Source organism: Triticum aestivum, chromosome 3D (assembly GCF_018294505.1).
Source record: "Triticum aestivum cultivar Chinese Spring chromosome 3D, IWGSC CS RefSeq v2.1, whole genome shotgun sequence".
Taxonomy (NCBI): Eukaryota; Viridiplantae; Streptophyta; class Magnoliopsida; order Poales; family Poaceae; genus Triticum; species Triticum aestivum.
This window is the reverse complement of record NC_057802.1, coordinates 549,246,704-549,258,589: the sequence shown is the minus strand read 5'-3', so window position 1 is coordinate 549,258,589 and position 11,886 is coordinate 549,246,704. Positions and strand designations below refer to the sequence as shown.

The 11,886-nt window shown below is 45.0% G+C and overlaps 1 protein-coding gene across 2 annotated transcripts; it reads left to right on the top strand.

Annotated features, from left to right (window-relative positions):
• Window positions 1-8,475: 8,475 nt before the first annotated feature.
• Window positions 8,476-11,611, top strand: LOC123075318 (uncharacterized). Of its 2 annotated transcripts, none has more exons than XM_044497954.1 (3): window positions 8,476-8,846; window positions 9,110-9,450; window positions 11,247-11,611. In XM_044497954.1, the coding sequence occupies exons 1-3, from the start codon at window positions 8,725-8,727 to the stop codon at window positions 11,285-11,287; spliced, it is 504 nt and encodes a 167-aa protein (XP_044353889.1). In that variant the 5' UTR covers window positions 8,476-8,724; the 3' UTR covers window positions 11,288-11,611. The 2 variants fall into 2 exon arrangements, with proteins under 2 accessions (XP_044353889.1, XP_044353890.1); XM_044497955.1 differs by having other exon boundaries at window positions 8,479-8,846; window positions 9,113-9,450.
• The last annotated feature ends 275 nt before the right edge of the window (window positions 11,612-11,886 follow it).

Here is an 11,886-nt window from a genome sequence, read left to right as displayed (position 1 = left end):
TCTTTTAAAAAAATGTGCAATTGAAATATATGTGTTTTTATGAAACAAGTAAGTGGAAAGTGAAATGTATGTTCTGAAAGTGAAAAATAATATGAAACCGAAAAGTTAACTTGTGAAACTGATTATTACCAATGTGTAACAGTTTATTTCAGAAGAGTGAAACATGTTATTTCAAACATGTGCAATTGAAATGCATGTGTTTTTTGTGAAACAAGCCCGTGGAAAGTGAAATTCAAGTTCTGAATGTGAAAAACAACACAAAACTGAAATGTGATTTTGTGAAACTGATTGAAATCATTTTATTCATAAGGTTTTAAGCGGGTGAAATATGTGAAATGTGTTTCATGAATTTTAACTTCTTTAAAATGTATCGAAAATCGGTCTTGTTTTAAAGATCTTTGTGACATGATTTCAAATATATAAATAGTTTTGAAATCGGAAGTTTGGTTTAAGAGATATGAATGATTTTAAGTTAGCAAAGGTGAAATAAATGTATGCATTAGTTTGAGAGAGAGAGAGGGAGAGAGAGAGAGAGAGAGAGAGAGAGAGAGAGAGAAAGATAGAGAGAGAGGGGGGGATGGATAACACATGCATGGAAGACGTTGTGTCATCTGACAAAAAGCTGACTTTGATGGGACCTGTGTATCATGTTTGCATGCTGTATAGCTATGTATTTCCGAGAACAGAATGCTTTATTTTTTATACTACACAGTGCTGCATCAATCTTTAAAACGCAATGGACGGCAGGAGATCCGTCGGTACGAGACGGAACAGCGCAATTTTCCGCTTCGGTGGCGGATCTAGGGGTGGGGTGGTGGGGGCCATGGCCCCCACATACAATTTGCAGAACTTTTTTTACTAATGCATTCATATGTATATTTAGTACTTTATTAACTATTTGCAAACCATCAGTGAGTTGCAATGCCTTACTAAGCATTTCCTAGATCTTGAGTTAGGCGTAGCTACTTCCTCCCCCCCATGTTCTCCTGATTCCCCATCCTTCCGCTGAAGCTAAACCAGTATCAGTTGTGCTTCCGTGCCAAGAACCGAAGATTGTGTGGGTCACCGAAGATTGTGTGGGTTGTAAGAGATGTGAATCTGCCTGCCCGACAAATTTTTTAAGTGTCCGCGACAGCCCCTATAATAGTAGATAACACTCCAAGTGTCATTCTTTTGTTCATTGCTATACCATTGTTTGCTCTGTTATACTCAATGGACGGGGTATTAGTAGATCCAGCCATTACTATCAAAGCTATTGGACATCAATGGTATCGGAGTGCGCCTCTTAACGAGGGTGATTTAAGTGCAACGAAATGTACCGGTGGTTCGCGAAGCATCTGGTTTACCGGTCATCTCCCATTCCCTTTGGGAGGCCCGCGCGACGGGCTATTAGCTCAGTGGTAGAGCGCGCCCGAATCTAACTTTCTTGTTTAGGTAGTGTATGAATAGGCCTGACTAAATCCTTGTATGGCTTCCTCTATTTCTCTATAAAAAGAAATATGACCAAGAGTGGTTCGAATGTGACCAAAAAAACTACTACCCTTTGTAATGTTGCCCTTACGTTGGTCAAATTCTAGATCCGCCACTGCTAGCAGCCAGATGCAGTACGAAACTGCTTGGAAGATTACGGCTGCGATCTCTCCGCGGCGACCACATGCCGAGCATGACCGTAATCAGAAAGAACAGGCGTGGAAGACAACCTTAGAGCAACTCCGACGTGCCGATGCAAATGGACGCGGACTTCTTTTTTGCTTTTTGTCCATGCGTACAAGGCGCCGACAAATTTTCGTCCGCGCGGCTATTATGCGGTTATTATTCCTTTTTGCATACATAACAAAAAAATGCAAAAAATCACATAATTCAACCAAATACAAATATCTCATAAAAAGTTATCATAGTTTACAAACCAAATAAAATTTATTTCATCGCAAATGCATTGAAAGAACAAATAGCCGATATATCTATTGGTTGCCAAGGTGAGCCCATATATGCTTAATCAAATCATCTTGTAGTTGAATTTGAGTTTTCTAATCATGCATTTGATGATGAAATTGAAACGTGATGATAGGGCAATATAATGTTCAGCAGGACCGGGAGGATATCTGGTGCTACGGGAGCACCTAAGATTAGGTGCTCCAGGAGCTTTTCAACCGTTAGATCTGAGATCCGAAGGCCGAGGAGAGAGCTCACGCTTTTATTCAAAGAACACCCCTAGAAATTTGGTATTGCAAATCAGGTCCAGCGCATCTGTAGATGACCGTTGGATTTCAGATCCGATGACCGAGAAGCTCTTGGAGCACCTAAACTTAGATGCTCCCGTAGCACCTGATATTTTCCCCAGCAGGACCTCCCGAATGGCCGCACGACGTACAAGCTGGCAGGTTCCTTGTGGTACCGCGACGGGCGATGATTAGTCTGGATCTGAACTTCTGGAGCAACTTCAGTGTACAATCATTTTCCTCATCGTCGTCAAACGCATTTACCAGCAGCCAGATGCAGTACGAATCTGCTTGAAAGATTTACGTCTGCGATCTCTCCGCGGCGGCGATCACATGGCCGGACATGACAGTAATAGGAAAGAACAGGCGTGGAAGATAGCCTTAGAGCAACTCCAACACGTCGACGTAAATGGACGCGAATTTCAGGTTTTTCTCCATTTGAAGCAGTGTTTTAAATTGCGGGCTATGCCAAAGAGCGGCGGCCCTTCAAATCAGCTATTGCGAGGCTATTGCCCGCTATAGTCGGCTATTTTGTAAGTTTAGAGGGCTATGCCACATATTGGCACCTGCTCCAAGCGCTATAGCCGAGTTATAGCCGGCTATTTAAAACTTTGGTTTGGATCGGTGCTTTGGGCTCTGTCTGCCTGCGTTCGTGTTCGGGTTGGTAGTGTGTCCAATGCGCCAACGCATTATCGTCCGTGTAGCTAGTATGTGGACATTTTTCTTTTTTGCATACATGTCAAAAAATTGCCCAAAATTCGCATAATTCAACCAAATACAAATATCTCATAATTTCACAACCAAATAAAGTCTCATAGTTTACAAACCAAATAAAATTTAAATTGTCACAAATACATTTGAAAGAAAAAATAGCCGATACATCTATTGGTTGCCAAGGTGAGCCCACACATATGCTTAATCAAATCATCTTGTAGTTGAATGTGAGTTTTCTAATCACGCATTTGATGATGAAATTGACACCCCAGATCAAAGAATTCATCCTCGCGCTCATCCTCTATGATCATATTGTGCATGATCACATAAGCGATCATCATCTCTCACAACTTCTTGTTGCTCCAAGTTCTAGCAGGATGCTGAACGATGCCCCAGATTGAAAAACACCGAAAGCACGCTCCACATCCTTTCTAGCACTCTCTTGGGCTTGAGCAAATCTCTGCCTCTTCTCTCTTATCGGGTTGGAGATTGTCTTGACAAGAGTAGTCCACTGAGGATAAATATCACCAGCTAGGTAGTATCCTTTGTTGTAGTGGTGACCATTAATCTCGACGTTGACCTCTGGGCAGTTGCCTTCTGCAAGCCTTGCGAACACCGGAGAGTGCTGAAGTACGTTGGTGTCATTGTTAGAGCCGGCCATGCCGAAGAAATATATAGTGTCAAATCCACAGATCTTGTGAAGCCACGACCTCAAGTATGACACTTCAAGCTTTCACATCGCCCCTATAGTGCCCCTGCCAAGTAGAAGGGCAGTTCTTTCATTCCTAGTGCATACAATCTATGCTACCAAGCATCACGGAAAATCCCTATCGGCATTGATCACCAACAACCAGATTGTATCTGCAGCAGTTGGCTCTCTCAAGTACTCCGGGCCAAATACTGCTACCATAGCCTTGCAGAAATTATGCATGGAGTCTAGGTACGTGAACTCGCTCATGCGGACATACTCATCAATAAGATCACCGGGTATTCTGTATGCAAGCATCCAAATAGCTGCAGTGCATCTTTGATGAGAGGAGAAGTTAACCTTTTCTAAGGCATCCTCATTGCATTCAAAATAGTTATCGTACGCCACCACTCCTTCCCGGATGCGATTGAGCACATGTCTAGCCATCCGGAAGTGGCACCGAAATAGTTTGTGTTTGAAGAGTGGGTCAGCGGACTGGAAGTAGTCCTGCCAGAGTAGGTAATGGCTGCTCTCTCTGTTACGATTCAATGCCCGAGTATATGCCCCGAGATCGAGCAACTAAGCATTGGCCACTGCCTACTAATGTATAATGTGGTCATGGACGACCAAAGCAGCAACCATAATCTCCTCATCGTCGGACGACGATTCATCTGGATCGCAAATGAAGTTGTTGAAAAGTACTCATCCCCACGATCCATTTGTACCTTGCGGACGAAATGTCAAGCACCTTGCGAGTGTGGTGGAAGACGTCGGCCAGTGAAGAGCCCTGCGTCTCTCCCAGACCAGGCAGCAAGCCTATTGGCGAGCGAGGTAGTTGCGGTTGGAGCGTTGCTGGCGGCGGCGACGGAGGCAAGGGGGTGGCGTGGACGTGGGGGGGGGGGGGGGGTGCAACAACGGCGACAAAAACAGCCCACCAACGGCGGCGAGAACGACCGTCGGGTGTGGTGTACTACTGGGTGGGGGGCGGGGGGGCTATATGGGTTCGGGTGGCGGCCTGCAACTGGAACTGGGCGGCAACAGCTAGGGCGGGGTGGCCGGGTGTGTTGACTATCGATGGGAGAGAGGGGGCAAATGGCCAATGTGTCACCGACCAACGGGCAAGGAGGACAAGGGCGGGAGTCGCGCGTGTCCGCGGTGACGCAAACCCGGTTCATATTTAGGCCTGAAATGGGTCGCACGTGAACAAAAAGCGGACGCTCGTCCGTTTGCGTCGGAGTTTGGGCCGTGATTTATGTCCGTTTCGATCCAAACACACATTGGCGGACAGTTTGCATAGGCACGTTGTAGTTGCTCTTATCGGCTACATGCATGCATGCCTACATGTAGCAGCAGATGGTGGTACTCCTACGGTCCACGTACATTGACATGGCCAGCCCCAGCCATGTGTATGGTGGATGCATCATGCATGCACCGTTTGACTGTTCAAGTGTGCAACGATAATGCTGCCCTGTCCAGGCAGATGCAATGCGTCCTCCGCGCGGGCGCGGCAAGCAGCACATGGATGGATGGAGCGAGAGGACCAGCCATTTTCGGAAAGAACGGGCGGGGAAGATAACCTTATCGGCCTATAGATGCATATACATTGACAAGGCCAGCCATGTGTATGGGATGCATGCACCCTCCGTTTGTGATTGGTCAGCCGGACCCGGGAATTCGGGAGCTCAGCGGGTCGTTGTGCTGGCTCCTATGGGCGCCATCGGTTTGGTCTGGTGCAGGCAGTGAGTGAGAAGCGCGGCGTTGCTGTCCGAGACTATGGGCGCGTTGGATTGTCTGCATCATTTTTTCCCTCTTTACATGTGTGTTTTAGATAGGCTTGACTGAAGTAGAATATGTCAAAAACCATCATTTGTACATAATTTGGTTGGTTGCACGACGGAAGCAATATTGACCCGCCGTTTGGTTGCATGTGTTGCACTGGACTCACAGACTATACGATGTTTGGTTGTAAACTTCATAAGGTGCTATTAACACTTCTCACTAGTCATGACCTTACCACACACGAATTTGAACACAGTTTCAGTCCTAGCAAGGAAACAAATCGCAGTTCATCCTAACTACTAACAAATACCAGTACACATATTATAGTCAGATGGCTCAATAGGGGAATGTTCATCGATGTCGAACTAGTTGGAAGTCCATCCTTGTCCTCTTCTTTTTCTGCTGCTTCTTCTTCTGACTCTTCTACCTCTGTTCTCCCATGTTGCCTGAGCCCACTCCATCATTTTGTTCTTTCAGGCTTTGTTGTAAAATGCCTCCACACCATGGCTAGAGCTGACAACATCATCAGGCGTCACCTCTTCCTAATTCAGCACCAGGTCATCACAACCCCATTGCAGGATTCAGTTGTGCAAAATGCAACAAGTAAGAACAGGCTAAACATGGGTGGGAAAAGTGTAGAATGACTTCTTATCTAGGATCTTAAAACTATTCTTCAGAGCTCCAAATGCCCTCTCAACCGCAACTCTAAGGCTAGAGTGTTTGAGATTAAACAGTTCATGCGGAGTCCTAGGATAGTTCCTACCAGTGAACTCGTTCAAATGGTACCCAGCCCGAAAATAGAAGCTCACCGCGGGGTCCACAACGTACTCCAGGTTTCTAAACCTGATGGTCTGTCCTAGAGCAAAGTTTTCGATCCGACCGAGGTGGCCAGACGAATCAGCATAAAGTATGATGCTGCCGAAGACAAAGAGTTATCCGGGGAAGAAAGTTTTACCACAGTCGATGCTTTCATAGATCTGAAGGCAAGCCATCGAGCCGCTGCGACAACACAAGGGGACCTGCGTGGGCCACCAATGACGAAGGTAAATCCGGCAGATTTCGGGTAGGGCGTCTCGAGCTGGTGATCTTGGCACGATGATAACAGGACGCAGAAGGGCCATGGTGTTTACCTAGGTCTAGGCCCTCTCGAAGAGGTAAAATCCTATGTTATGCATGTATTGTATTGATTGTGGATGGGGTGCAGAGTACATGTTGATCTACCTCGAGATCGTATGTGTGAATGAATCTACCTCTATGGTAGAAACCCCTCATCTCATATAGACACCGGTTGTACCTAAGGTTACACGTAGGTCGGTTACATTGGGGGTAAACATGCCGAGTATTACATCGTGTCTTGGAGTGTGCACCAAGTCTCCGGGAGGTTCTTGAGTACGTCGTGGGGCCTGAAAAATGCGGCCCACTTGGTTGGTAGTTTGGGGGTTCTCGGCCCAGCCCATGCTTGGGAGCCGACGTGGTTACTACCCCCTTATTCAGGACACCATCAGCGGGGTAGATCGGATCTCTGTACTGTAAAACCCTAGCCCCCATCGTGCATATAATGTGGAGGTTGTGGGGCTCTCATTCCCATCTACTCCCGCAGACACAACTCTCGGTAGCATCTCATACTCTCCATTATAATCGCTCACACGAGGTATACCCATGATGAATAACAACAACAAGAAGCAGGACATAGGGTATTACTCCGATCCGAGACTCCAGCCACGTTAGCAATCGTACCAAGGGGTACTCACCGGATTATGCACCGTCAATACCCTAAGAAGGTATGTGATTGTTGTAGTGACAGGTTCTCGGATATACCTGAACTTGAAGGTTGGCCCGGAGTCAGCCAATTCCGCTAGACATAGTTGTTCCTTCAATGCAACCACGAGTCTAATGCTCGAAAGATAAAGACTAATGTTGCGTTAATCTCAGTGAAGGTTACCTGGTCGCCATTGCCAAAGGGCACCGGCCTTTATTCTAGACTAATGTTGCGTTAATCTCAGTGAAGGTTACCTGGTCGCCAGTGCCAAAGGGCACTGGCCTTTATTCTAGTTCATCACATCCTTGAATAAATTTGGACCCTCATTCCTGGCGAACATTCGTGAGAAGATGGGTAGTGAACCAACATGGTCCCCTAGCAGTTTCACTGCATTTGAGTGGTGTTGGGCAGGCAGTTTTTGAAAATGCCATGGCAGTTATTTCCTTTAGGACGTCTTCAATGCAGGGGTGCTTATTTGGGCGCTTGCAGTATTATCGTTTAAATTAATAACAAAGCATCCGCATTGGAGTCGGTGTTTGCAACACAGGAGCGCTAGTTCGAGCGCTTATGTGATTTCTTTTTCTTTGGTACCAACCAGTGAAGCGCTCATTTCTCCGATGCACACAATGAAGCGCCCGTCAAAAGTCTGTTTATTTTGTTGAGGCTACGAGATTTTCCAGGAGAATTTTAAGCGCTCGGAATAGTCAAAATAGTCGTGCAAATATAAAAGAGCCCAAGTGCCCGATGAGTAGCGGAGCAACGACGCTAGAGGAAATCCTGGGATCGACCAGGAATCGAGCGAAACGGCCGGGAAAGAGACCCTGGCGCCTGGGCTAAGCGCCCGCGTTATAGATGCCCTTAGGGCATCTCCAACGCCGGACGCTTAGACGGGCGCTAGGATAAATTTCCTATTGATTTCCCGACCAATTAGCAGTTAGCTCATCAAATCCTAGCTTCAAGTGTGGCATCGATGCAAAGGTTTGCATCGGGCGCTAGGCTTCTTTTCTTCTCTCCGCCTGGCGTGTGTGGTTGTAATTAGCGCTTGAAGTTAGCGTCTAGCATTGGGAGGGTAGGGCGCTTAGGTATTTTTTGTTTTGTGATATTTATTTTTTCACTTCCTAAGCGCCTCTTGAAGGTCTAGCATTGAACATGCTCTTACGAGACTTTTTTCTTTTGGATATTTTGGCCAAAAACTGCCCGCCGTGGGATGGAGATCATGCGGCCTAGGGGCGTTCGCTGAGGTTGGCCTCGCAGGGAACGTCAACGAGATAAAAGATTTCTCAAAAACTTTGTCAATAGCTGTGTATGCAGTCGAGTTGTGGACCTGTGGGGTTTTCATAACTGAGCAAGTTAATTCTAAACGTACGATGCAAATCGGAGGGAGGGCTGCGGGTTGCTGATCCGGTAAGCCAAATCGCGTCCGATGCTGAACAGATTTTGCGGGATTTAGTTTCGCCGCGGGAACGATCGAGCACTACTCCCCTGCCCCGGCGGCGCCGCGCGCTCAGGCGCGAATCTTCCGCCCAATTCCTCGTCTACTCCGACGGCCTGCGGTACCTGCCCCAATGCACCGCCTCTCACGACCACTCGTCTCTTTCATGGCCTCTGCTCCGCCTCGCGGGTGGCCACCAGCGCTCGTGCGACAAGTTTACGAGCCTCCCAGTCCATCTACCCGTCGTCTTTCCAGGTATGTGTCCTTCTCGTGCTATAGTTTTGGATCTGGATCGAGACCAAAATTAAGGTTCTGTGTCTTGTGAGTTGTGACTCGCACAGCACACAAAAATTTAAAGCCCGAAAAATAATTCAAAACCGATTTCAGCCCTTGGTTATATTGCATTCCAGTTTCAATACTTCTGGCTGACCGAAGATGTTATCTTGTATGTGTCGGATGCTGACATTGGCCTTCGTTCTAATTTGGTGATTTCCTTTTTGATTTCCGAACATGGCCAGCAGCAGCGGTGAATCAAAAAGCAATGAGGATTCTGGTAAACTACTCATCTCTTCTGCCAACAAGCACTCTGCCGGCACCCAAGGCATGAACAACATGGGGACGAGGAGCACAACAAGCAAGTTCACTGCTTGTTATGGCGAGGTTACAGATGCTGGTCGTGAGGAAGGAACCACGATCAGTGACGGGGAAGAACATGAGAGGTTGGACGCACTGAAGGCTCGATACCCCTTCAACGGCGTGCACCTTCTAGATGAATTTCCGAAGAGCAGGCACCGTGATGGTTCTATATACAAGTGCACGCATTCATGGACAACACAACGTTTCGCAGACCGCAGGGAGAGTAAGTGCTTGATACCTCTTTTCCTTCTTTTTTGTAAACATTTTTCAAGTATATGGGGTCAACTAATATATTCTCTGTTTGAATCTCGAGTTTAATTTCGTTTTACTTTGTTTACTTTCACTAGTTGAATGCCAATGCATTGTACCATAAGAAGGAAATCTCGTCAAAGGGTACTCGGGGGATGAATTTGTTAGGTGTTAAGCAAATTAAAGTACGTAAGAGATAGCTAACCGTTGTGCCTTAAAGTAAATTGGGCATGCCTTTAGACGTTCTCTTAGTCATTCCTGTGATTCATTGGAAATTGTATCACTCCATAATGTTATTTATATTTTCCGCTTCTCATACTTTTACATTGAAAAATATTTTCATCAGTTTTCATTATTTTAGCATGTAATTATCCTATCCTAAGTGTGAAACAGGTCCAGTTTTTCCGGCCAAACTATGCAACTAGTCATGGAAATGAAAATATTTTCTAACGTATAAGATAATGACGTTATCTACTATCTGAAAGAAAAATCAACTTAAGAGAGGACTTGTGGATGGAGAAACAAAAGAAAAAAAATCACGAGGGGACCTTTTCCTTCTGAGGTGATCACTTGTTATTCTCCTTTTCTTTGTATTTTCCTAGAAAAAATAACTTCTCCAGGGACCAGACTTATAAGAGTTTAACATAGATAGTTCCACTTACATTTAAACAAATATTTTTAATAGGGCCAAGGAATCCTTAGTCGGCATGTTTACCGTTTGTATGACAAGTATTAACATGAATTTTCAATTAAATAGAACTTGTTTTCCTTATGAAGCTATTTTCGAGGCAATGATGTTTACAGAGCCCTCAAACTGCATCATCCTCAATGGCACTTGCATGCGGCATGGACCTACTCGCATGTTACAAATTGTATCGATAAAGTTGGTTAAAATTGCTATGGATGGGCCAATAATGTTGTATGGATACATAGCACTGCAGGATAATCTGGATCCTTTGCTTAATTATGTCGTCAAATTTATACTTATCATTAATTATTTCAATGAATAGGTCTACCTAACTCTCCAGACTATTAAGGTTCATCTACTTAACCCCTTCAAGTATAAAGCCTGATATTCCACCTCTTAAAAGTATTGAATAGTATATAAATCTCCCCTAGGTGCAGTTTTGTAGGTAGTTTTTGGCTTTTTGCACATGCGCCCTGTGGACCACATGTGCAAAACCACCACCTAAACGAACCCGGTGAATGGTCTAGACAGTATGGAATACTTCAGCGGTCAGATACCCGATTCTATTGACTAGCCTGGTATTCGACCTTTTACAAGTATTCAACACCGTCTAAATCGCCCCTAGGTGCATTTTGTTAGTTAGTTTTTCCACATGTGTCATGTGGAATGCATTGGCAAAACAACCTCCTAAATCACCCCAGTGAATGATTTAGGCAACATAGAATACTTCGGGGTCAGGTACCCGATTCTAAAGACTAGCCTCGACGCTCTGAGGGAGTTAAATAGACTTATTCCTTACTTAAAAAGTTTAAATTACTTAATTACTTTTTTCATTTCACAGTATCACATGCATAGAACAGATGAGACTACGTACTCTCGATGATCACGTGCTACAGCCACTTCATATCTTTTGCATCAACAAAGATGTTTCCATGTGATTAATCTGTTCAGCTTGTTCATCAACCGTAAAATATCCCTTTTATGTAAATATTGTTAATTACAAGTAAAACATCCTAAGGGAAGTGTTTAAGATGTTTCTTACTTTTATATGAAAGAGCTAATAAACAATAATAACTATGTAGGGCTCTCTCATCAACGTGGGTGGCCTCAAGCGAGGGATTAATTTTCTGGGTGATATGTTAATCGAATACGACATGAGGATCAAGACTGCTGAACCAGAAAATCATGATCTACAGCTGATCGATGGGGTTTCAATTCTAGGCAACATGGGCATGCGGAATCGTAGTGTGTTCATGGATCGCATCCATGGGGATTGTGGCAACTGTAGTGTGTTCATTGATATAACTTTTTCAAATCTTGAAAATGCAGTTGAGGCAACTGTAGAAGTTACCATATCAGAAGTGCAAAGCAGTTTCAATCTATTTCTCGGCTGTTTTACCAGTGGGTTGAATGAAGAAATTGGGCTCTTCGATGGTGCCATTAGTGAGACACGGAGCTTAAAAAGGTCTGTGCTTGCTGTGGTGATAGATTCTTGGATACACTTCAAGTTCAAGGTTGGCACGGGGCCATCCAGTTCCGCTGAACATGATTGTTTCTTCAATGCTGGCAACCACGAGTCTAGTGCTCGAACGATTAAGACTGATTTTGCGTTAATCTCAGTGAAGGTGATCTGCTCGCCTTTGCCTGATGGGTTCTAGGTTTATTTCTATTCATCACACCCTTGGATAAACTTTGTCGAGAAGTGGTGAATGTAACAAGTTT

Excerpts from the sequence above, each read along its gene's own strand:
- LOC123075318 (XM_044497954.1), top strand. The coding sequence starts at position 8,725 with ATGCACCGCCTCTCACGACCACTCGTCTCTTTCATGGCCTCTGCTCCG. Across the intron at positions 8,847-9,109 it reads TCTACCCGTCGTCTTTCCAG|CAGCAGCGGTGAATCAAAAA; the intron begins GTATGTGTCCTT and ends GAACATGGCCAG. Across the intron at positions 9,451-11,246 it reads TTTCGCAGACCGCAGGGAGA|GGCTCTCTCATCAACGTGGG; the intron begins GTAAGTGCTTGA and ends ATAACTATGTAG.